Source organism: Ruditapes philippinarum, unplaced genomic scaffold (genome assembly GCF_026571515.1).
Source record: "Ruditapes philippinarum isolate M1 unplaced genomic scaffold, ASM2657151v2 ctg1868_1_1_1_1, whole genome shotgun sequence".
In the NCBI taxonomy this organism is placed as follows: domain Eukaryota; kingdom Metazoa; phylum Mollusca; class Bivalvia; order Venerida; family Veneridae; genus Ruditapes; species Ruditapes philippinarum.
Genome location: NW_026852163.1, coordinates 296,639 through 323,575, shown reverse-complemented (window position 1 = coordinate 323,575; position 26,937 = coordinate 296,639). Strand labels below are relative to the sequence as shown.

Below are 26,937 nucleotides of genomic sequence, written 5' to 3'. Positions count from 1 at the left end.
ATAAAAGAGAAAGATGTGCCAAAGAGATAAGAAATATACCCAAAAATAATTTGAAAAACCGTATTTTTGTGCAATTCTTAGCCCGATTTGTGTGAAAAGTGTTGCAACCCTTTTCAATGTTTAGGTCACTTTTGAGAGTTAGAATAATTGTTCTGGAAAAAACTATCGCACCAAGCCAGCAACATTCTGAATTTTTCTGTTTTTTAGGGTTCTTTAGTGATTCCCATTGTCATTGTTTTAAAAGTCTGTGGCTGTATCAATTTTAGATGGCTGTTTGTGACCTAAAAATTCAGACAATATTCTATTTGTACTTTGAAAAACATTTCTGGCATTTCCATTAGTTTTACCCATGCTGGAAATTTCATCTGGCATGGGGGATGCCACATGAGTAGCTTGCTGTACAATGGAAAGCTTATGATGACGTAATTTTACCAAAGCCTCGTTAACGCCCAATGGGCAGGTCCCCTTAGGACCGATATTCTGATCCAAACCGTTACACATGAAAGATATTATTATTCACATTCACATAAATGCATGAGCTCACAAAATAGTAACAACTTTATGTACACATTAAAAATACTAATATTTCCAGTCAAATTATAATATTATATAGTAAGGATGGGGGTAGCAAAATATTATCTTAATGAATGATATAACGGCCAGACAATGTAAACAGAGAAATTGCGGCCCTATTTTTACCCTATCAGGTGCTTATTTACATATTTATTCCGTTAATAAGCCCTCTATTTACACTTTGACATAACACCCTTATGGTCACTGTTATAATATTCAATCTTAGCTAAGTAACAATAAAATTTCAGTCGAAATGTAAATAATTGTGTCTCGGAGTGGAGGACTATCCTAGATACTTTAATTTTGATTTTCATTCTTTTTTTCTTTTTTTTTGATGAAATTATTATACTTTAACTTAACCCTTAACCTGCTGAATTTCTAAAATGGACTTGTCCAGCTACCATTTATGGGACAGTCCATTATCAATTTTGGGGATTTTGAAGTTGGTAAGAAATCAGCATAAAACCTGCTCAGACTGCATTGAAGTGCAAGCTGACCTACTGTTGGCAAAAGGCTAATCATTTTTGTTTCTTCAAACCACTTGTCCCTCACTGCTGTGGGTTCGAATCCCTGACAGGGACTTTGGAATTCTTTCATGTAAGGAAGCTATCCTGCAGCTAGCTTACGAAACATCAATATTTCTAATCAGGTGTCCATTCATGCTTCAAATAACACACAGAAAGGCACCTGATGTCTTCCTCCACAAGTAAAGCTGCAGGGTCCCCATATATTGTGTAGGTGCAGTGTAAAACCATATGTATATCCAGCAGATTAAGAGTTTACACAATGGCTTTACTTTATGGATGTGACTTTTGCTCTGTATAGTAATTTCTCTATGTATTTTTCTTATTTAAATAAAACAAATAAAATCGAAAATGTTTTTTTTTTAGCCAGAGTGCAATTTGTCATAACTATGACATAAAACACATGTACGGTACTTCTAATGCAGAATTCATATAAATTATGAATAAAAATAAATGACTCTTTAAAAATTCTTAAAGGAAAACTGATTATATCATTTGGATCTCTTTCTCCAATCTAACAGTTATAAATTTAGAAACAACTCTGGAAACAATTAACCCCTCGAAACACTGGAGGTTGATAGAGGCATAACTTTAGATTTAAATAGCAGAAAAAAAAGTTAACTTAAAATGTCCCCAATTTTACAATGACAAAGCTAAATTCAAGTAAAATCATTTTCAATTGATGTCGGGAAATTATCTTAAAAAGGTGAAAATAAACTTGACCGGTGGCCACTCAATATCTATAACAAGAGCAATGTTTGACAACAAAAGTAATCTTAAAACGCCCAGGTCTACTTCACAATAGGAATGTTTTCTTTTTTCCTCGTTGAATAGAAAACAGCGGGAATTTTCACAGCTCCCTGTGTGTATTGTCAACATTGGACAAAATTGCTTTTATAAATATGTTTCAAATATCCTAGAGACCCCCCTAAACAACACTTAACAATAAAGAAATATTTATCACAACTTTACTGCCGATTTAATATAGCAAGCTTGGAAAAGTTGTCTTTCTTACATTGTTACAATAGGGCAGCAACAGTTGCCTCCCTTTTAATACAGTGGTATATAAGTATCAATTTAAATTTCCCATGTAGTTTTTAAATAACATTGAATTAAGAAACTAGGACGCTGCATAATTGACATTTAAACTATGTTGCTTCCCTTGAAATAAAGGATTCTACTGCTGATCGAAGACAGTTTGAAGTTCTTGGGCAGATACAGTTCAAGAGATGTATTTAAAGGATCTTCAAAAACTTTAACATTGTTCACTTTTTGCTAAAACAATGGAGTCTTTTTTTACAAATGAACAGGAACAAATCAACTGTCAATTCCTTCGTTGTTTATCTTTTACACATCTTTTGTAAATGTCTTAAAGCAGCATGTCTCCAGATTCATGCTAATTTTCATGAACTCTTTCAAAATGTATTTTAAGTAAAGTAAAATATTGGGAAGTGACCAAAGACATAGTCACATTAATTTACACATTGCAAAAAGCACTTATAAACAATTGATGTAAATCACCACAGAGGTTAAAATATTTATGCAAAATAGCCCTAGTAACGCTGTAGATATATGGGGATAAATACTTTAGAATCAGAAATTTAAGGCAAATAACATGCATATTATTACTTGAAAATCTTGAATCTTTTTACTTTTCTTAAAATCTTTGTACATTTTTCTCAAGTTTGATTTTTTTTAAAAATATTTTGGCTCATCTGGAGGCATGCAACTTTATAGAATCTGTCAAACATATTTAAATGGAAAAAAAACTTACCTTCACAATCTTCATCAGTAATCTTGATTTCTGGGAAGACAGATTTGAGAGAGGGGCGTGTCTTTGCTCTCAGGGATCCTGATTGGCCGAAAGAACTGTAGAGGGAGGGATCATAGCCACTGTCACTCTCATTGTCAGCTGAAACAAAAAGACAATAATTTTTTTTTAGAAAATAACAATCATATAAATAAATTGAAAAAAAATAGTCAAATACATTTAAATTACATAGAACAAATAATTTTAATTTTGTGGACCTAAAGGTTTGCTTATTGCTACTATTTCGTTGTTTTTTACCCAATGAATGAGCATTAAAGATTATCAATTATTTTACATACTGATGTTGGTGTAACTTATACCAAGATGTGTCTTCTTAAAAAGCTCTAAAACAATCAACATTTACTTGATTATAATAGAAATAAGTTATAACCTCTTCAATGACAGATCATATTACTTGTTTATTAATTTATTCATTGAAATGCTTTAAAAAAAACCCAAAAAAAAGCACTGAAATAAAGCTTTCATATAAGAGAATATAAGCAAAAATAAACATTTACTTATTGCCCTTATAAGCTTTTCAGCCATCAAACATTTGTAGGTTCCAGTTCAAATTGCATGTATAATGTAATATTACATTGTAGGTAAGCTTCTCATAACCAATTTTTTAAAAATATTTTCTAAAATTCAAAGTCCTATTTACATTAATATGTCTGAAATTATATTTTCTGCGGTCATAAGTTCTAAGATGCCAATATGAAAGTTATAAAACCATATGATAAAGCTTCTATGCCAGATGACCAGGTAACACCTCTAATCTGGATAAGGTAGAACAACCAAGCTTTGAAATAGGTTTCATGGAATTAAACAATCTGGTAAATCCTGTACAGTATGAAACAAAAAACCTGTGAACAGCGTTGATCAACTTTTACCATTAAACAAAACTACATAGATCTATCCCTTCAACATACTAACACACTAATGTCAGACAATAATTTATACATTTAATTTTATATCATATAAGTACCTTTTTTCTGCGGATTTAATAATCTGCCAAATCTTAAATTTTTGCTTATTCTTATTTTTGTGGTGTCAGTCAATTTGAAAGTACAATTTGAATAACTAAGCCAATAATTCAATTATGGCAATGTATTGTGGAATAACTTACTGCAGACAAATTCAGACATAATGACTAAAACATCTGCGTTTTTTAATTTTGCAGACAAATACTAACAAAACAGCTTAAAGTTGTGCGTATTTTAAAATCTGTGGTCTCTTTAGCAGAAATAAACTTCCAGAAGTGAAAAAGTACTTATACAGTAACATGCAATATCCTAATGATATCTAGTTAAAAAAGTAAATAAAACAAATTCACATGCTAATTCACCAATGGCTGACATATTCATCCGCGCCCTAATATCCTCACCCTTTAAACTATGGTGATCGGTAGCGTCCATTTTAAAGCTACAAGATATTTTTCCGTCCGTTCATAAAATGTTGCGGGAAACTTTTAAATCAATAAATTGCACTAGAGTCAAAATGTTTCTTGCTGTTTCAAACAACTGTTTTACGAAATATCAAGATTTATACATTTTCCTTGACATTTTGTACAATTTCGGCAGAAAATCTTGCGGTTTTGAAAGTTGCCCGTGACATTTTATGATAAACGATAAAATTTCTCGCAGGTTTAAAATGGCCGCAATCGGCCACCATACTAAACACTCTAACCCTACTGAAACTACCTTTGAAGAAGTTTAAACAAAACATAATACAATACCAATCTAGATGTTCAACAAAATCATAATGTTAAAGACAGTCACACATAAATTATGTGATAAGCATAAACGTGCAAAATAAAAGTTGAAGTTAGTTAAGATGTATTGGATGGAAATCTTAAAATATTTTCTGATGAAATCAAGCTGAAAATTGAAAGATATTTGAGCCGCGTCACGACAAAACCAACATAATGGGTTTGCCACCAGCATGGATCCAGACCAGCTGCACATCCACGCAGTCTAATCAGGATCCATGCTATTCGCTATCAGTTTATCTACTTGTTATACGGTTTGTAAGCGAACAGCATGGATCCTGATCAGACTGCGCAGGCTAGTCTGGATCCATGCTGGTCGCAAACGCATTACGTTGGTTTTGTCATGGCGCAGCTCATTCAAAGGTATCAAAAGTACAGACAGAACTTAGCGCTCAGTATACAGATAGGCTAAATCTCTTGGCATGAAGCAGCAATGCACAAAACTTGAATTACTTCGCTTTCCGCTATGGAAAGCACAAAATTCAGGTTTTTACAGAGTTTACCATAGAAAGGTCACTCTAAAAGGTTATTGATGTGTGTTCCACATTTTAAGCCAAGCAGATTTTAATATGGCTCCAAAGGTTACAGACAGGCTTCTTTTAAAATTTAAGCTATATGTTTCTTTGGTTTTTCAGCGCACCAACACAGTACAGGTCATATGGTTCCAAAACATGAAAAATGATTTTGGCTAACCTCTGGTGTTACAAACTTCAAAACAACACCAGGGATCAAAACCAACTCACCTGCTGGAGCTTAAAGACATCCATAGATTCCAGTAATTTTAACCCATTTAGTCCTTTCTTACCATCACACAGGGATAAATTAGTGGGTGCAATTCTTATGGCTCAGTCATTAAAGGCAACCCCTCTGCCACATGGGGCACCGATAAGAGATCTCAAAATTAATTTGACTAAAGACAATATGATTAAATGGTTATTATTATAATAAACACGACACAAATTAATAAAAAGACACATATACATTGATGGTGTAACACTTTCAACATGTGACAGGTGACTGGGTAAGGTTTTGGATGTGGGGAATGGGGTGGGGGAGGGCTACACAAATATTAGTTTATACAAAAATTTATTAAAAGTTCAATTGTGTAGGAAGCTATAAGCTTATAGTCACTTTCTCAAATCCATTCCTGGTACCAACCAGTACTCAGCAATGATTGTAAAGTTTCTTGCTGAAGGAAACATGATCTTGCTTAATGGGGTTTGAACCCAAGCGGCCAGCAATCCTTAGATTTCTAGTCTGACATGTTAAGCACTCAGTCATCTCATCATTTGATATATGTTTAATCTGTACAAAAGTTTTTGTACTTTTAAGCTTCAAACTCTTAAGCAAATTCTCTAACAAAACAAACAAAAGAACTTTTTGCAACAATACCATAAAGAGAGAGAGGAAACTAGGTAAAAAACAAGAGGGCCATGATGGCCCTGAGGTCGCTCACCTGTATATAGGCCCCCGGAGCTAGGCCAGTTTAAACCCAAGGGCTTTTATTTGAAAAAAATTGGAAGACACCCATTAGATGTTAAGTTTTTACTATATATATATAATGAAAAACAATGACCTCCCCCCCCCCCCTGGCAGGGCTAATTTTAACCCAAGGGCTTTTATTTGAACAAACTTGGTAGACACCTATAAGAAAATGTTTTATGCTTAACATCTAAGCTCTAGCTCATTGGGTTTTTTAAAAGAAGATTTTTAAGTTTTTAATATACACATATAGTTAAAAACAATGACAACCCTGGGGCGGGGCCAGTTTTGACTCCAGGGCTTTTATTTGAACAAACTTTGTAGACACTTAGTAGAAGATGTTTCATGCTTAATATCTAAACAGTAGCTATTTGGGTTTTTTCAAGAAGATTTTTAAGTTTTTGCTATACACATATAAGGAAAATCAATGACCCCAGGGCGGGGCCAATATTGACCCCAGGGCTTTTATTTGAACAAACTTGGTAGACACCCATTAGAACATGTTTCATGCTAAATATCTTAGCTCTAGCTCTTTGAGTTCTTTAAAAGAAGATTTTTTTAAGTTTTTACTATATGCATATAGGGAAAATCAATGACCCCCTGGGGCGGGGCCAATTTTGACCCCAGGGCTTTTATTTGAACAAACTTGGTAGACACTCATGAGAAGATGTTTCATGCTAAATATCTTAGCTCTAGCTCTTTGGGTTCTTTAAAAGAAGATTTTTTAAGTTTTACTATATACATATAGGGAAAATCAATGACCCCCTTGGGGCGGGGCCAATTTTGACCCCAGGGCTTTTATTTGAACAAACTTGGTAGACACTCATGAGAATATGTTTCATGCTTAATATCTTAGCTCTAGCTCTTTGGGTTCTTTAAGAGAAGATTTTTTAAGTTTTTACTATATGCATATAGGGAAAATCAATGACCCCCTGGGGCAGGGCCAATTTTGACCCCAGGGCTTTTATTTGAACAAACTTGGTAGACACTCATGAGAAGATGTTTCATGCTAAATATCTTTGCTCTAGCTCTTTGGGTTCTTTAAAAGAAGATTTTTTAAGTTTTTACTATATGCATATAGGGAAAATCAATGACCCCCTGGGGCGGGGCCAATTTTGACCCCAGGGCATTTATTTGAACAAACTTGGTAGACACTCACTAGAAGATGTTATATGCCAAATATCTAAGCTTTAGCTCTTTGGGTTTTTTAAAAGAAGATATTTAAAGTTTTTTCTTTCGGTTGCCATGGCAACCAGAGTTCTGCATGGAATTAAATTCTTTGAACAATTTTTAAAGGTGACCACCAAAGGAACATTCCTGTGAAGTTTGGATGAAATTGGCTTGGTGGTTTATGAGGAGATGTCATTTAAAGTAAAAGTTTACGGATGGACGCTGGACGGACGCCTGACGAAAAGCGATCACAAAAGCTCACCCTGTATATTTGTGACAGGTGAGCTAAAAAAGATGTGAGAAGGAAGAATAGTTAAAACTGTGGCTGAAGATTTCTTTATGTTATAGAACCTTGTGTAATGTCATCAAAATGTTCTTGTTCCTCCATAATTGCTTCATCGCCATCACTCCCTAGGTAGAAAAAGTTGTTAAAATTTATTTATACATTTTTACATGGTTATTTTCAAAATAGAATAGTAATGGCAACCAAGTTTGTTCATTAAAACCTTTCATTCAGGTTCTCATACAAAGAGCTGCAATATTCTGGAAAAATAAAATTAGTGACAAAAAAAAAACACTAGCATTGTCTAACAAGATAAAATAAGATTAACATATATTATATATGTGTATTACATATGTACATATTTTAGTTTGAATTCAATTATGTTATAAGCTTTTTATGTGAACCATTTATACTACAGTCACAATCATGGTTTCATGCTATTTCTGATAAAAACCTCTGAACATCAGCTTAATCATTCAAGCTCAGTTCCCAATTTGCAGATCATTTCTACAAAACATGACTTGTTAGTTTGTTTTTCTGATTTTAATGCCAATTTTAATACATGTTTTTGGTCATATCTCTTGCTTATCCCACTAGGCTTTCCAGTAATTACCAATTTTTCTGCAAGTTTTGTTTGTTTGTTTCATTTTACGCCTTTTCCCAACAGTATTTCAGTCATATAGGCGGGTAGTTTCCTAACCATCGTTCCTGGAGAGTTACACCAGTACTAGTCTACCTTCCTCCGCGCTAAACTACCAAAGCATCTCCCGGGGATCGAACCCACGCCAGAGAGGTAACTGGATTAGAAGTCATCGACTCTAACCCCTCAACCATGGAGGCGGTTACTAAATCCACATGATTTCTTTATCAGCGATAAGAGAGTCAATGTAAAAAATCAACTGTCACTGAGAAATTACACTGCCCCGAGGATCAAAACAGCGACCATTAGATTACTAATCTGATGCTTTCCCTATTGAGCCAAGCAGAAGGACAAACCATGACATTTTAATCAGAGGTACTGGCACAAAACTTATTAAGATTTCCAAATAAGAGTTCCACTGCTTATTAACAGGTGAGTCAGACTATGTGTGCCAATCAGGCTCCGTCTAAATTTTGTTTCACAGTTTAATTGACCCAAATTGCCTGTATCAATCTAATTAAAATGTAGAACATAAACATTACTTCACTGAAATTCAAACAACAAAAAAACTAACATACAAGTAATGTCTCACATTTATCTACACAATCTTTTAAAATTTCCCTGTGGCACAATTTTAACTAATGTCATGTCAGTTTACCCACAAGTTTTCTTTACCAAGTTTTTTCCTTTGTTCGCATAAATGATTATACCTTTAACTCTGAACCTCCTGAATTTTTGTAATGGATTTGCCCTGCTTTGAATTTGGAACAGTCCATTTTAAGTTTAAGGGATTTCAATATGAAATTATGTACAAAAATTGAGCTACCAACAGTATAAAGCCTGGTCAGACTACACGGATGCGCAGGCCGGCCTGGCTCTATACTGGTGGTAAAGGCTAATCACTACTAAAGTGACTCAGCTGAATCAGCTATATATTTTGAAAGAATGACTACTAGTATTAAAATGGTTATTAACCAAACCTTGATGCTGAAAACTGTTTTGGAATTGTCTAAAATATAAAATATAAAAAAAACTATTTAAAAGTAACTTTTTTATCACTAAAAATTATTACATGATAAATTCTAAAGGATATTGATAGAAATTTCAGTGTGTCATACAGGTTATTGTTTATTTTTTATGAAGTATAATACCTGTATGTAATCTTTATTTATTGCAAAATGTAAAATTATTTTTTTCCTACCTGCAAACTTAGATGTGCATAATGACACTTTAAAGCTGCATGCCTCCAGATGAGCCAAAATATTTCAAGAAAATCAATATTGAGAAAAATGCACTTACCCTTTTAAGAACGATAAAAACATACAAGATCCAAGTTATATTTTGCATGTTATGTGCAGTTGAAGACTGATTTTGCAGTATTTATCACCATATTTCTACTGTGTTTCTAAAGCAGTAAGGGCTATTTTTGCATATCTTGACCATTTTTTGTTAATATTCGTGGATTGTAAGTGCTGATTGCAATTTGAAAATTTCTTTATTTGTCTGTGACCTCATAATATTTAACTTTTCATAACATTTGCAAAAATTTCATCAAAAATTAATATGAATCTGTAGGCGTGCTACTTTAAGGCTTGAAACATACACTTATTTTTTTTAACCCTACAGAAGGAGAGAGAGCTGCTTTAAAGTTTATTACCACTGCTGGTAATGTTATTCAAGAAAACACGGTAATTAACAATCGTAATTTGTTTGTGTGTACATGTGCATTAAATCAGCGAACTTAATTATTTCCTCCTATTACATATTTCATTGTATAAGACATACATGTATACAATTAGTTCAATAAAAACAAATGTTGTAGAATAATGCATGGTTTGAGTTCAAATGCGCAGGATTAACCGAAGGCCGATAGACCTATATAAACAAGAGCTGTCAGAAGGACAGCGCGCTCGACTTTTTTAGTGCTTGCCTATAAAACAAAACTTTGACAGTTAAGGGCACACAAGACTTTAACTAGGAATTTCTAAGTACAAATCAAGAAACATTTTCACAGAGTTATCTTCTCTTGCTTACAGATAGGTCTCATGATGGCACATAAGAACTCCAACTTCCAAAGTAATATCTCAAATGGTTAAGTCAACAAGTGGACAAGAATGAAAATCTTAACTGAGTTTCTAAGTCAAAAAGGGCCATAATTCAAATAAAATCCTTAACAGAATTACCTTCTCCTGCTCATGTTTTGGGACCATGATGGTAAACAAGTATTCCAACTTTCAAATTAATATCTCAAACAGTTCAGTCAAAAAGTGGACTGGTACTAAAAACTTAACCAAGATTCTAAGTCGATAAAAGGCCTTAATTTTTAAAACAAATCCTTGACAGAGTTACCTTCTCTTGCGTACAGATGGGGGTAATGATGTGAAATAGCATTAAAAGTTTCAAAGCAATATCTCAAAGGGTTAAGGCAATAAGTGGATTTTACCCATATTCAATGTATTTTCTAAGTCAAAAAGGGGCATAATTCTGTCAAAAACCTTGACAGAGTTATGTCCTCTTGTCTGTTGATGAAGGTCGTGATGGTAAACAAGTATGGTCAGTTTCAAAGCAATACCTCCAATGGTTTTGAAATAAAGTGAGGTGGTACAAAAAACTTAACCAAGCTCAATACACTTTCTAAGTCAAAAAAGGGCCATAATTCTGTCAAAAACCTTGACAGAGTTATGTACTCTTGTCTGTAGATGGAGGTTATGATGGTGAACAAGTATGGTAAGTTTCAAAGCCATACTTGTAATACTTCTGAAATAAAGTGGGGTGGTACGAAAAACTTAACCAAGGTGTGACGCCGACGCCGACGCCGACGCCGGGGCGAGTAGGATAGCTCCCCTTTTCATAGAAAAGTCGAGCTAAAAATTAGAAAGCATTTGAACAATAAACCCTTCGTGCATTATTATACTATAATGCAAGAATATTTTGCATCTGTTTGATATGGGGATAATGAGAATAGCGTTAGAATGTTAAATATGCTCATACTTACACATTCTTCTGACCTGAACCTTCGCAAAGGTAGTCCACATTGTTCACAATATTATCTTAGTAGTAACTAGTCATCAATTCCATATATTAATATAAATATTCCCTTCAGATAAAGTAGCCATGTATTTTCACTTTAAATTCAAAACTTCCACTTTCACTATACAAGATTGAAGACTTAAGGTAACAAAATTTCATAAGAAAACATTCATTTCCTATTATATTCATCACAACTGTAAAGTATATCAGAATAATTATCTGTTCTGTTCTGTTGAATATATCAAGGTTATTAAATCACTTTATTTTGTTGAATTACTTCTGAATTTGGTGTATTTTTTACAAACAAGTCACACAAAACATGTTTATTTATATATATTCATTCATTTGAATAACAAAAGAAACAACAACAACAACATAGCTTAGCTTGAAGCTACCTGAATAAGTTGATGTTGTTTTTATTTATAATCAGTTTAAATAACACAGCTACCTTCTCAATATACGTACGATTGATTATTGATTTTATCTATTTAAAAGCCAAAATTCTTTTACCATAAAACTTCAATCCAGCTGTGTTAATATACATACATTTTAAACTTTCTTGTTGACTTTAAATCTTGTCATTAAAAGAAGCTGTTATGTTATTTTCAAATATTTGTTCATTTTTTTTTTCATTCTGTTAACAATATGAAATCAACCGAATGTTTCATATTGAATCAATTTGAAATGAATGCATTATCTTTCTAATACGATCAAGTATTGTAACGTAAAATAATTTTTTCCAAAACTGGCATCCTTTCTATAGATTTCTTTTAATTTCCTATTCAGAATTCATTCCATCGAGTATTGTAATTTAAAATCATTGTTTCAAAATGGTTATCCTTCCTTTACATTTGCTTTATTTCCTATTCAGAATTCAAATGTGCTTATCTTTTTCCATCCACATATGTATGTATTCTTGACAATTTTAATTCCATTTTCAATGAAAACAAAGTTTCCAACCAGAATTCTGATTACTTTTAATTGAATGTGCTTATTTCCAATCACATGTACGTATTCTTGGCGGTCAATGAAAACAAAGTTTCTCACCAGAATTCTGACAACTTCAAAACAAGGTTTGTCTATTACTTTTTAGATTAAATTCAATTTTTAAAATGTACTTGTTCTGTAATCCATTATATACGTCCTCCTCGCATCATCAATCAAATGATCTTTTCGAGACCCCTCTTTTACCTAAAACTGCCTAGCATATTTCTGATTAAATCATCAATTTTTCTTCAAATTTACTTTCTAAAATCATTTAAAGTCTTACATAATTCCCTAACCCTTCCTTTTGTTCAGACATATTCATTTCTATATTTCCCAAAATAAAATTGATCAATAATCACTATTTCACATCCCCTTTTAGTAAAAATTCATAATGTTGTGAATATAAACATAATCTCTTCAAATAATTACACTGTCAGTTGAATTCAAATACATCTTTAAAAGTTCCTAAATAACTTTTTTTAAATATTATAAACCCAAGGTGAATCAATAATACTCTTCATAAAGTTAAAATATTTTTCACTTTTTTTTTTACCCACAATCTTGTCTCAATTTAAATCCTAAAATACACAAATTTGCCACCATTTACCCAGTATGACTTTCACCCACTTAAGTGTAGCTACATAACGGAAATTGTTTTACCTGTAATTTTTAAAATCAGTTTTAGACCCTTTATAAAATCAGTGTTATATGTTCAAAAGACAATTAATGAATTTAGAAAAAAAACACAAAAAACAAGTATGTGAAAAGAAAGCAACTTATTCATCAAAAGTTTTCTCCCCCCACCCCTAAATATATTAAATATGAAGGTATTATATGATTTTATCAAAATTAATAATCAACAAATAATTATAATCAATAAACAAACAATTTTCAATTATTGTTTATTTTTATGGAAGTGATGACATCAAAAATAAGTCTAGAATGAGTTTGGTCAATCCTTTTATACATTAAATCCCTTTAATCTAAACTACAGATCTTTAAACCTGAAACCCTTTTAAAGAATCCTTTTTCTTGATTAGGGATTTTCTCTTACATGAAAAACTTCAGACTAGGGATTTTTCTCTTTCATGAAACCCTCCATACCAGGGATTTTCTCTTACATGAAACCCTTCTACAAACTAGGGATTTTCTCTTACATGAAAAACTTCAGACAAGGGATTTTTTTCTTACATGACACCTTTCAGACTAGGGATTCTCTCTTATATGAAACCCTTCAGACTAGGAATTTTTATCTTACATAAAACCCTTCAGACTAGGGATTCTCTCTTATATGAAATGCTTCAGACTTGGGATTTCTCTTACATAAAAACCCTTCAGACTAGGGATTTTCTCTTGCATAAAACCCTTCAGACTAGGGATTTTTATCTTACATAAAACCCTTCAGACTAGGGATTTTCTCTTACACAAAACCCTTCAGACTAGGGATTTTCTCTTACATAAAACCTTTCAGACTAGGGATTTTTTTTTATCTTACATAAACCCTTCAGACTAGAGATTTTCTCTTACATAAAACCCTTCAGACTAGGGATTTACTCTTACATAAATCCCTTTAGACTAGGGATTCTCTCTTACATAAAACCCTTCAGACTAGGGATTTTTTTCTTACATAAAACCCTTCAGACTAGGGATTTACCCTTACATGAAACCCTTAAGATTAGGTTTTTTTTCCTTACATTAAAACCTTCAAACTAGAGATTTTCTCCCACACGAAACCCCTTTTTTTCCTTTCACAAAATTTGCAGAGTAGGGATTGCTTCTTACATTAATCCCTTTATTCTATGGATTTTAGCACATATGCAACTCTTTTAAACATGAGATTTCTTTTCAACATATTAGTATGTCTATTTTATCTATAAGATAAATGTACTAAATGCACCAAAGATTTTGATCTTTTGACACACAAAAATATATATAAATATATATAACACATATAACTTAAAGTAAGTAAATCATGTCTAAGGTTTACACAGGAATTTAAATCATGCATTTTCAATTGAAATCACATCTAGTTAAACATGTCATAGAAATTTAAAGTATTACGCTGCATAGCTCATGTAGAAACGCCCTTGGTGCTTTTCATTTTTATATATTAAGAAAGAGCAAGAGGTTATTAGGTAACAAAGAACAAATTTGTAGAGCTGTCATTGATTCAGTGCAAAGCAAATCAACTATATATCAATTATCAGACTACCAATATCGATGATACACCAATAAATATTGATAATTATTTACCTTAAGTATTAATTACTTGCCTGTTATTCTGTTTAAATGCTTTCAGTAAAATCATGTTCTTTTCATCGATGTGTCTTTTATATATTAATGCCGATTGCATGATTTTTGCCGACCTTTTTTTGTCACCACTGCTTTGAAAATTGCTTCTGTTTTATGTTTCGCGTGACTTTTGTAACTTCTAGGCATTCAATTAGTATGTCAAAATTATCAATTTTCTAAAATAAGCATCAATTATTGATCAAAAGAAAAATATCATTGATACATCAATATCATTTCTAACAATGACAGCTCTTCAAATATGTATTACAGACAAGGAAATGTACATAAAACTTTCGACTCATGACATGCAATAATCCAAATAATGTTAAGAGAGTTTTCAAATATAATAAATAGGTGCTAAGTTTACCTTTCACTTAATAATACTGGCAATGGATTTTGATAATGATTTAATATCAGTATAAATGTCAACCTTTCAAATTAATACTTCGGAATTAAGAATATTCCGGTTTTCAGTTACAACTTTGAGAATAAGTGCAACAAGTTGACTAATCTATTGTGACCAGTACTCATGCACAGTGAAGCTTAACGTAAAAAGTTTGTTTGTACCGAGGGATTTAAAACTTGGGAAAACCGACATTTGTCAAGTTCCGGATAACAGCTATTTCTTACAAGCTGATGCCCTTACCATGTTGGGAAAAGTAAATACAGTGTAACCTCAGCAAAAACAGCCCTTCTGTTCAGCAACACAGACTGAAGACAGGCTAGCAGGTTGTCTTGTAGCGCAGGTCTGTTAAAAACTTTATCAGAATACAAAGTGTTAATTATTTATAGCAAAGCCAGGCACCTTGGTAGACTAGGCCATCTTCATGTGTCCTTTTTCACATTAATTTATTATGCATATCAAAAGTTAAAAAAAAAAAAAATATGTTTTCTAGAGAAAATTTTCATTTCAAAGTAAAACCAACAACTTTTTTTCTGACCCAATGAAGTCATTCTACATAGAAAACATAATACATGTAATGAATACATCTAAGTTAACATACTTTGTTGTGTCTCACACCAATTCTTTATTACCAGATTTTTATGACATATACTTAATACCATTTATAGGCAGTGAAAAACACCACAGCAAAATTTACCTTTACATTTCCCATTCATGACCATATTATTATAATCCTAGAAAAACTATACAGACATTCCCCCTTCAATACTCCCATATACACTCATATAAATCCACCATCTATTATAATGTATTGGCAAATGTTTTGACAGAAAGTTATCAAATGTTTACGACCTTTCCTCATGTTCTATTATCACAAATTCCTTGCCTATCTAACAGTTGCCAGATATAAAGAATGTCCGTTTAACAAGCTATTAATCTTTTTTTTAACCGACTATGAATACTGCAGTGGTAAAAATATGTTCATTCTCCTTTTCAAGGAAGCTTTAATATGTATCTTCTATCACTACAAAGTCCTGTACTCAAGAACAAAGCTTGAAGCCCACACAGTCACTTTGACATTTTGTTTTATTAGTCATACTGTTTAAGTCTTTATATGACACCACGGTACTAGTTTGTTCAAGGAAGCGGACTCGAAAGTGATAAATATAAGTTGCAAGTTGCAAGTGCTTAAATAAATAGGTTTAAACTAAGTCATACTATTAACAATTTTTCTGAACAGACAGATTTTTATATGGACTTTAAATGATGTAATATCCATTTTTTTTGGGACTGTCCTGCAAAATTTTTTTGGGCAATATCAAGGTGAAAATTAAAAGTTATTATTAGATCAACAGAGTAGAGCCTGGTCAGACTGGATTTTGCCTGGCTCGTTACCAATGGCAATTGTAAATCAACTTCAGTTTCCACAGGTTACGGGTGTCAAGGTCATTGAAACTTTCTAGGTTATCTGGTATGTCGACCAGCATAAAGTCAACTAAGCAGTTCCTTTTTTTTCTTCTAAAACAGTTACAAGCTTAAAATGAGCCGTGTCATGACAAAACCAACATAATGCGTTTGCGAACAGCATGGATCCAGACCAGCCTGCGCATCCGCGCAGTCTGATCAGGATTCATGCTGTTCGCTATCAGTTTCTCTACTTGTAATAGGGTTGGTAAGCCAACAGCATGGATCCTGATCAGACTGCGCGGATGCGCAGCCTGGTCTGGATCCATGCTGGTCGCAAACGCATTACGTTGGTTTTGTTGGTTTTGTCGTGACGCGGCTCAAATGTTGTTTTCGAGTTCTCAATAAAATAAAGCAAGTAGGTTTACTTGATGCTAGGGAAAGAAAGACTTCCATGTTTGTTTAGTCTGATGCTGAATACTTAAAATAATCAATTAGAACTTCTCAGGGACAGTAGTACCGGATTCAAAACAGGACAAACCTATTACTTTTTTTGTACATTAATCAATGCTGTGTAATGGTCAAAGAAATATATACTAACATGTTTATCAATTGTACATGTAGCAAAAACTAACTTTCATCAATTTACTTATTAAAGCAGCACACCTCCAGATTTTCATGAAAAATTTGAAAATGTATTTAAAAGTAAAAATATTGTGAAGTGAACAAAGAAAGTAATTTACATATTGCAATCAGCATTAGAAAAAGGTCAAAATATGCAAATATAACCCTTACTATGTTAGCAATGCAGTAGAAAGTAGAGATATAAAGATAAATACTGCAAAATCAGTCTTTAATCGCACATAACATTTAAACTATAATTTGAATTTTTAACTTTGCTTTAAATCTTAGCACATGTTTCTCAAGTTTGATTTTCTGGAAATATTTTGGCTCATCTTGAGGCATGCAGCTTTAATACAATAACATATAGCAGAAGATTCATAATTCATAGCATGCATACAAAATGTAAGCCAATTATAAAATCAGTTTCCACATACAACAAACAAAATTTTAAATCTTAAAATGATTTTTTTGTTATTAAATTCTACTCTTGAGTATATAATTGTATGTTTGCATTAGAGTTTTTGCAAGGTATCACATGCCAAACCTAATTATAACATTCAAATCTAAATAAAACAACAACATAATATCAAAAAGATTCAAGATGCCTCTGACATAACTCATGACAGTACACATTAAAGCAAAGGTTTCAAATGACCTTTCACATTGCAAATGACCCTTCACATTTGCATAACTCAATGACGTCATAAGTACACGTTATAACAGGGTTGCAAACTTGCAATAACTGCTAAAATACTTACAATGGAACTTTGAGTGCCGTGTCCCGTCAGCATGTTTATATAAGGTCCTCACAACCTTCGCACTACCAAATCTCTTATACTTCCTGCTAACATTGTTGTAAAACCAGTCGCCAGATTTCTGTTTCAGTTCCCTGAAAAACAAAAACAAACAATAGCAAGTTTGTTTTGAACAAAATATACTTTGCCATTTTAAATCCCCCCCCACCCAAATAATTTATTTCATTTGACGGCTGGCATGACAAAATGATGAACCGTGACCTCATTTTAAAAATGACCTCTAAAGATGTTTTCTTTGTCAACGTAAAAAATCTTAATCTGAATATGTTGTAGATAAGTGAGTATCGATAAATATGGATAAGCAGATTTCCATACTGTTTTTTAATTTTTTCAAGAGTTTTTACATATATTAATATATTTAAAAAGTAAATATGTCAATTTAAAAAAGAATCTTTGGTATGGTAAGGGTTTTATAATATTTGATATGGTAAAGGTTTATAATGATTAGCCAAATGTGATTTCATGTACTTTCACTATAATCTAAGGGAAACAACTCTTATGCCCTTCTTTGCAGTATTAGTCTATGTACATGTATGAGTTTGTTTCATTTCATAACATGCTTACTTAAAATACTATTTTAGTAAAGCACCAACTTAATAATAATTGTCACTTGATCTCTCCTAAAAAGCTTGATTTGATACACATATCTATTTCTCATAGCTAAAAATGTAACAGATTTCTCAAAGCTTTTGTTACAATAAACATATAAACTGATATATCTCCAATATCAATTAATTTCAAACATCTGTTGGTGTATGACCTTAATTAAATATAGAACATATTTCACTTGATAGTAGAAACATTATACTTTGTGTAGGATGCAATACATCAGTTTGTATATACATGTGTAAAGTTTTTTGTTCAGATTTGAGTCTGTGTGTATCCAGATCACCTGATTTTATATAATGGACTAGCCCTGCTCTAAATCTGGAACTGCCCATTGTAACTTAAAGGGGTCAAAATTAAAAACAATTACACAATTAAATTGAGCAGCCTGGAGTATTAAAAACTTCAAAATATTTAAATGCTTTTCACAACTGAGTAAATTTCCCTAAATTTCCAGATCCCCCATCCCACCACCTCTTAAATATATGAACAATTCCCCTAACCAGATCAATGTTTTAGACATATGTAGCTTTATACGAAAATAAGTATCTATAAATGTGTTTTATCATGCACCGAAAAAAAGTAAATGTTTAAATAGGTCTGTGAAATTTTCCAAAATTTTCTCATAGTGTCACCACATTAATTTTTGTTTTCATTCTAAAAGGCTTGGGGTTATAAGCATAAAATACATTCACTGATAATAGTTTCACTATTGGCCTAACATTTCTATTTCCTGAAACAATGTAACACAATCCAATACTGTTGCTGTACTACATGTAAAATAACCTTCAAACCTTCCTCACTGTATAAAATAATAATTCTACAGCAAATATTAGTCAGTGTTTGACATTTTCTGAGAGAAATTTTCCATAAAAGCACTCGAGTAATTACCAGAATGTGGTGGCAGAACCTATTATATTAAATACCACACCGCATATATAGCTTTATAGTGGTACATTCACCTTAGTTATTTTATTCAACCCTCCAATTAATAGCTAGAAAGATTAATGTCAATATATATATATACATGCACAGCTAAGTTAATTCTCGCATTTGCTTAGCATTTCCTTGTTTCTATAGCGAAAATAATTAACCAGTCACAACAAGGAAAGAAGAGACAAGCAGTCTTAATCACTCCAAACAAAAAAGAACAAAGAACCCAACCTGCAAAGATACTTGGAATCTAAAATCCAAGCTATATGCTATTCTATTTAAGTATATATCTGGATATTTTGTCATCAAAACAAAACCATTATTGATCTGACCTGGCAGTGCTGGTTCTAGCAAAAATAAAAACTTGACTGATTTGAGCCCTACACCCTAAAGCTAATGTTGGTGATAGGGCAGCCTTCAAGAAGTTATGATTGACTGTTGCATTACATAAATTCAACAATTTTTCAAAATATTTTTTTCTTAGTCAAATAATTTATTCCCCTTTAATATCATAGTCAACCTAGGTCATTTTATGAGCATAACATAAAATAATGCTTACAATTCTGTTAAACATGCCTTGCAGACGTAACCCTTGATATTGTCATCATATCTGGCACACGATTTACAGACGTACAGACGACAAGACTGACAAAGCTGCTTCCTGTTGAAGATAAAACCAAACGTCTGGCAACATCGGATACAACAATTCTCGTTAAACTTCTGTTGTTTCGTCAACACCTCTGTCTTACTTTCCTCTTCATTTACAACTTCCTCGATTTTACTGAAAAATTTAAAAAAATCAACAAATTCAGGTCAAGGTCATTACATTTTATGGGTCAAGGTCATTAAATTTTATAGGTCAAGGTCAAATTCTTTAAGTTATGTGCAAGCAACATTATGACAATTTATTGCTGTCAATTCTTATTAAATTTGGTTGAGCAGTTAAAAGGAGAAGCAAACTGAAAACTGCAAACCAGTATACCAAACCCTCTTACAACTTTAAAGAGTGTGGGTGGGTATAAAAAATCAACAAAAACCAGTATCATTTAAAATGAATAGTTCAATATTTCATCATTGTTAATGATCTTTTCTCAGGAACATAACTGGTATCTGCCCTTCTTGTGGAGATACACAGGTTCTCTGGGAAGTACTATCTGCTAACCTATGAGGAAGTTTCATCTTCTTATTGAGGAGATTCATCTACCAACATTTGATCGGTCCATAAGACCTTATTGAGAAGGTTTATCTGCTTTCACTTGGAATGTCCGTAAGTTCTTATTGGCTTGGATACAGCCTTCAGTCATGTGCTGTTTGCAGAATAATTGAAACATCATGTCTTAACTCTGAAAATTTCACATATAAAACATTCACTATCTCAAACTATCTATGGTACCTAGTAAAATTTTACCAACCTTAATCTCTCTCTTTCTTTCTGTCTCAGTTCAAAGTCCTTCTGGATGACCTTGAGGATCTGCTGTGCCTCCTCTGGTGAAAGATTGTTCAGATTCATTGATTTTCCCATCTCTAGGAGTCCAAAATCTGCCACAAATTCACAAAAAATCTAACACCTTAGAATCGCATGGTCACTTCTGAAAGAAAAGAAATCAAAATAATTACATACTGAATTCCCTTCAACTGTAAATGGACTGTTCTAAATTTAAGACTGGACAAATCAATTATGCAAAGTCTGCAAGTTAAAGGGTATAATGCTTTATTATATGAAATATTTTTAACAAAATTAATCAACCATTAAAATAATATCGGTTCCATAATATAATGGTTGATATTTGAAAAATAGTTGTAACATAGAATGTCTCTTGTTATTTAACACACATGAATAATGTATGTAAATAGAATATAGAATAAAATGTTCTGGAACGAAATATTCTGATATTTTAATTCCGTTATTCTCTATTTTTACTAATCATTTAAACTTTGCGTCTATCCGAATAATCACTATACACATGCCTATGAAAGGTCGAGTAAGTAAGCCGTTCAAAAAAAATAAATTGGTTAGAACAGCTTTAGCCACTTCTTCTTTACTCCTTTTACGCTATATTTATTGTTTTTGTTTTTTTCATATTAATATATAAAGTTTTATAACTTAAAATTAACAAAACATAACGAAATTTTACCAATTTTTTTGCACAAAATGACGTTATCCGTATACAAAAATTAAACTTGCACAATAAATTACGACATATTCACTTCCCTATACAATCACATATTCACATCGATCATTCATAATGATCAGATTAAGCCATAAAATTGTTTGACTTGGCGCTATAAAAATTTCGACTTGACGCTATAAAAAACACAAATTTATCTACATCTTATTAAAAAATGCTGGTCCACAAGTTTGTCTTTCTATTTTCAACACTCAGGCACACTGCAAGTAGTAATTATATTTATCTTCATGCTGAGCTAGTCTCATTATTCCCTGGTAAAGGTCATAAAGAATATTAAGTGGAGTGACATTTTAAACATTGGGTAAATTTTCTACAGTAAAATTTTAAAACTTAATCAAACTTAAAATGACACAGGTTAATCTGCCAATAAAAATTCTCAAAATTATAAAGAATTGCTACTAGTTTGCCATCTTCACATCCCCAACTCCAAACCCCTTGCAACCACTGACAAGCCATAATTAGTAGCATGAATATTGAACCTAGATCTAAGGTTGTTTAACTTTCATTCTGAGATCTGTCTCAGACTTGTCATGATTTTCATTGGTCAGTACTCATTGTCCTTCTGACCAATCAAATATCTACATCTGAGTTAATCAGCTTACACAATAATGTTTTTATAATCCAGGACCCAGGGACCTTGCAGACATTTCCTTTGGTCTTGGTACCTACCGTATATTACTATACTTTGACCTTGACCTTTTAGGATGATGGCTAAACATCAATGCTTAGAAAAACTTTATTTTACAATTTTAGGAAAATGGTCAGACATACTGGGACTTCAACAAAGGACTGTCAGGATACCAACAGAACTGGCTGACTGCTTATAATTGAACCGCGTCATGACAAAACCAACGTAGTGTGTTTTGTGACCAGCATGGATCCAGACCAGCCTGCGCATCCGTGCAGTCTGATCAGGATCCATGCTGTTCCCTTACAAACCCTATTACAAGTAGAGAAACTGATAGCGAACAGCATGGATCCTGATCAGACTGCGCAGGCTGGTCTGGATCCATGCTGGTCGCAAACACATTATGTTGGTTTTTTCGTGACGCAGCTTATATATTGTCTCCTTAAGTAAACTGTGACTGTTTTACATACATAGAAATAAGAATGATCATTCACACCCTCTGCATTAAATCAAAGCAATTAAAAAACCTGTGGATTAATCACAAAAACAGTTTACTTTTCCATTTTGTCTAGATCCTGAATTTTCACTCAAAATTGACAGATACAAACAAATTATATTTTGAACATGGCAGGACAAAATACTTATCTCTGGTAAAGATCTAATCATTTGCATTTTTCACAGTGCTAACGAAATAAAACTTTACATACCTTGATATTCAACTCCTTCAAATATTATTTTATGACAGTAGAAAAATAAAACTGTTATAAATATACAAACAGGATCTTACAAGAGTAAGTTATTAAATGGCATACCTGAGGTACATGTGTAAAATCTATACATACAACTATGTATGTACAATCCAAAAAAGAAAATTATTTCCAATATAAATGACTGGTGAAAAGATGGTATTAAATTTTCATCCAATATTTTTACCTTCAGGGCATGATTGCCTTATTACCTTATCTTTTGTTAATGGTCTTGAAGAATTTCACACTAAATAATGGTACTTCTTTCATTACATTACAAATCTTTGTTGTCCTTTCACATCTTTGGAACAATTAATCCATTGTTGACACTTGCCCTGATAAAAGGTAAAGATAAGTAGATAAAAGATGTCATTACAACAAGGGGACCCTAGCTTCAGATTAAAATTGAGCATATAGATATAATTATATTTCTGTTTTTCTGTAAAGCAGACACAATAACTAACTGTCAATTTCAGTTTTTATAAAATTATGGGATGTGTAATATGTAACTGGTTTTAAAAAAACAAATGAACAGAAAATAACAGTCGAAAATGGCACACAGTCAACTAATATCATATTTATAGAATGCAATAAATAAACAAAACTAGGAGATCATATTGTTCATTTCAACTACTTTAAATTCAATACAAGTTTATGTTATACAAATACAATGTATTGTCCAACAACATTGACCTGGCACTCTTGCATTTGACCCCATAGTCGGTAAATTCCGTAAACGTTACTACCTATTTGTAAATCGATATGAATCAGAATGTATATAACCAGTTGTTAAATGGTCTAAATTACAAATCCCTCTTAGCACAGTCATTTAGGGCTTTCACTTGAAGAATATAGACGTACACTCGTAGGTACGAATCCTCAGTGGTTCAGCCACTTTTATATTTTTTTTCTTATTTTAAAATTGCCATTTCTCTCTTAATTCGTGCAAAACGCTTTGATTTTTGGTTGTGTATTCTATCTAGTATTTTAATTTGCATTATGAACATGCTGTCCTTTTTATTAATAAAAGATAATGTAATGAAAGATAAACAATAAAATTGTATAAAAACTACTACTTAAAAGGTATCCTACAAACCTATTTCAAATTAATTCTTGCAAGTAAATTTTAAAAATGAAAAAAAAATGCATGTCCTCATAACGTGGTGTTGGTCAGGTATCGAACGATCAGTAGTCAGGCATCTACACCAATACACCACACCTCATTGACGTGTGGAGTTAACAAAGATATCGATATATTTTTAGATACCAGTGTTTATCACCTGACCTTTACGGAAATTAATGAAGTGCCAGGTCAATATTGTTGGACAATATCTACTATTTATGTAACTTTCTGGGCAATGTTGATAAACACAATACAATATACTGTCCACTATAAAATACTTTATATTATTTTTAAAAAAAATTATGTACTATAACTTATATCAACAATCAAACATGTACTGACAGATTATCAAGTTCTATAATTTTACCGATAGTGGAAGGCCCATGCAATAAGCCTAAAAAATGCAAATATTTTCATAATTTCAGACGCTTTTTTTCATTTTTGGTGTGTCCTGTAACAGTTTTCCAAAACGTTATTTAATGCCAGTCATTTTTATTGCATATTTAACATTTTGGCAATCAGTACAGTTATAATGATTCTTTTTTTTCTTGTCAGCTAATCCGGTGTGTGCGTGGGACGTTAACTTATCTATTGTGAAAGGTAATGCACTGTAAAGCTTTAACAGTATAAGTTTGCACTGGGGGATTAGCTCGGAAAAACCCACTTTTGCCAAGTTCCGGTTAACGATTCTCAACAGTGTACAAACAGATAATCATAGTGAAAGCACCACAAACAGTTACCCTGATAATTTATATATATATATATATGAGAGGGTTCATTATGCATCAGGCCACATTTCAAGTGCTTGCAGTTGGTGTTGGTAGTTTTTACTCTGGATCACGGCAGTATTGCTTGCCACATTGAATTTACTATATTCAGTTCAGCCACCGCATCGTTCCTGGGCAGGCTATCAAGCAGTTTACCACTTCACTTACGGAAGGAACTGATTTCTTCTGTACATGCAAGAGCAGACTTAAGTACAGTGCGAATGACTGTAGAAAGGATTTCATGATCAGTCACAACAAAAGTGACATGTGACGTCCATGAATCGTACCGGGGTCGCCCAATTCTATTGTGCTAACCGATAGGCACTTTGGTTGAAGTTTTAAATGCTTTGATTCAAGAGAACTATTTTTAGTTCTTTATAAATTTTACAGTCCATAACTCTTCCAACAGAGATAATTTTTATCCTCTGTAATTCTTATTTATTACAGAAGTGATATAAAAAGACATATTTAATATAAAATTAAAATACCTGTCACTGATAAAACTATCATAAAATTTAAATGACACTAAATTATGAAAATATAAGGATTCTGAAGTGTTTCCAAATGTATAAACCACCATTAAACTTGAGAAAATATTTTCACAAGATCACGCAAGCCACCTCAGATCAACTTAAATATACAGCATGTGTCTGAGGTGAATAAATTTCAACTTATATTAAATTGAAAATCAAAATTCAAAACAACTCTATGCACAGTGGGGTCAAATGATGGTGGTGGGGATGGGGGGGATTAGGTGCATGAACCCCATATGGATCTCAAAATTGAGCATTGGTAAAAAAAAATATGTGAATTTCCGCTGACCAAGACGTACGGTACAACACCATATGTGAAAAAGAAAATAGGTCATCACAGGATAATATTTCAACTTTTTATACATTTATATAAAATTCAAAACTTTTTTTAAGAAAATTGTAGTATGATTCTACCCCTATGACTTAATTTTCTTGATGTTTTCCCATTTTTGTACTGTTTGTCGAGATATTATTCCGTTGTGGGTTCTGCAGTGTCCAAAGTATGCAATATGTGTGTGAAAAAAATGCTACTACATTGTGTATTAACAAACTCAAAATGCAGAGTGTTTATAAAATCTTTAACCATCGGAAGATGCTAAACATTCAAAGAAACCCTTCGTGATTATATTTTTTAAGGGATGCTCAATTTTAAAATCCATATGGGTTCACCCCCTGTGCTATGAATACAGGAAGGGACACTGCGGACCAACTGTTAGGTCATTAAGGAATACGTCTCTGCACATTTTTGTATGGTTAAAAGAATAAAGTGTAGAAACATATCTAGCAGTTCTAAGCTACACAACTTCTTCACATATAAATGTTCATTAACCAACCCACAGCAGTGAAATGCAAGCCCAGACTCTTAAAGTCAAACAGCCTACAGATTCTACTGATTTATTATATAAACAAACAGTATTTGATCATGTAACAAAATATATATTACCTGTTGACTTCTGAATGAATAAATTCTTCACATATAAACAGTTCATTAACCAACCCACAGCAGTGAAATGCAAGCCCAGACTCTTAAAGTCAAACAGCCTACAGATTCTACAGATCTATTACATAAACAAACAGCATTTGATAATGAAACATAATATATATTACCTCTTGGTTTCCACAATGAATCCTGCAAATTTCTCCCTCAATCCACTAACACTCTCACTATTTACAAGAAATGTAGACTCGAAAAAGTGCTCAATATTGGTCTGAAATATCTCTGTCGCTTTTATTTGTTGTGTTATAATACAAATTTTCTAATACCGCAGCTTGGCATACAATATATGTAGATCACCAGCTCATCTTCTGAAAACAGAAATTCAATATGTATTTATACATATATTTATTATAAAACCTATTTTGAAATATACAATATATATAGAGGATACTAAATGAGTGTATTATATTTGTGAAGGTTCAATACTGAATTTATTGAACAAGTTGAATAAAATTATATTATGCTAGCCTCTGGCGAGGAAAATATTACTTATTCAACAAGTTCAATAAATTCAGTTATGAACCTACAGGTATATAATATTCTTTTTATCACATACACCAAAAAAAACTGTTTAACGTGAAAAAGAATCAATTTTCATTTAGCGGGTCTT

General features: G+C 32.4%; 1 protein-coding gene across 7 annotated transcripts in view; it reads right to left on the bottom strand.

The window, feature by feature from the left end:
* Window positions 1–26,629, bottom strand: part of LOC132751058 (muscle M-line assembly protein unc-89-like) — an 81,279-nt gene extending 54,650 nt beyond the window's left edge. For 4 of the 7 annotated variants that reach the window (XM_060741191.1, XM_060741169.1, XM_060741197.1 and 1 more), the window contains exons 1-7: window positions 26,438–26,629; window positions 23,120–23,242; window positions 20,757–20,933; window positions 19,904–20,125; window positions 17,749–17,879; window positions 7,679–7,738; window positions 2,872–3,009 (exon numbers count right to left, since the gene is read on the bottom strand). In XM_060741191.1, coding sequence (XP_060597174.1) covers window positions 2,872–3,009; window positions 7,679–7,738; window positions 17,749–17,879; window positions 19,904–20,125; window positions 20,757–20,866 — 661 coding nt within the window. In that variant the 5' untranslated portion in view covers window positions 20,867–20,933; window positions 23,120–23,242; window positions 26,438–26,629. Of the gene's footprint in view, window positions 1–2,871; window positions 3,010–7,678; window positions 7,739–17,748; window positions 17,880–19,903; window positions 20,126–20,756; window positions 20,934–21,479; window positions 21,501–23,119; window positions 23,243–26,273; window positions 26,294–26,437 lie in introns of those variants that run through there. The other 3 variants (XM_060741176.1, XM_060741205.1, XM_060741184.1) reach the window with 3 other exon arrangements.
* Between the last annotated feature and the right edge of the window lie 308 nt (window positions 26,630–26,937).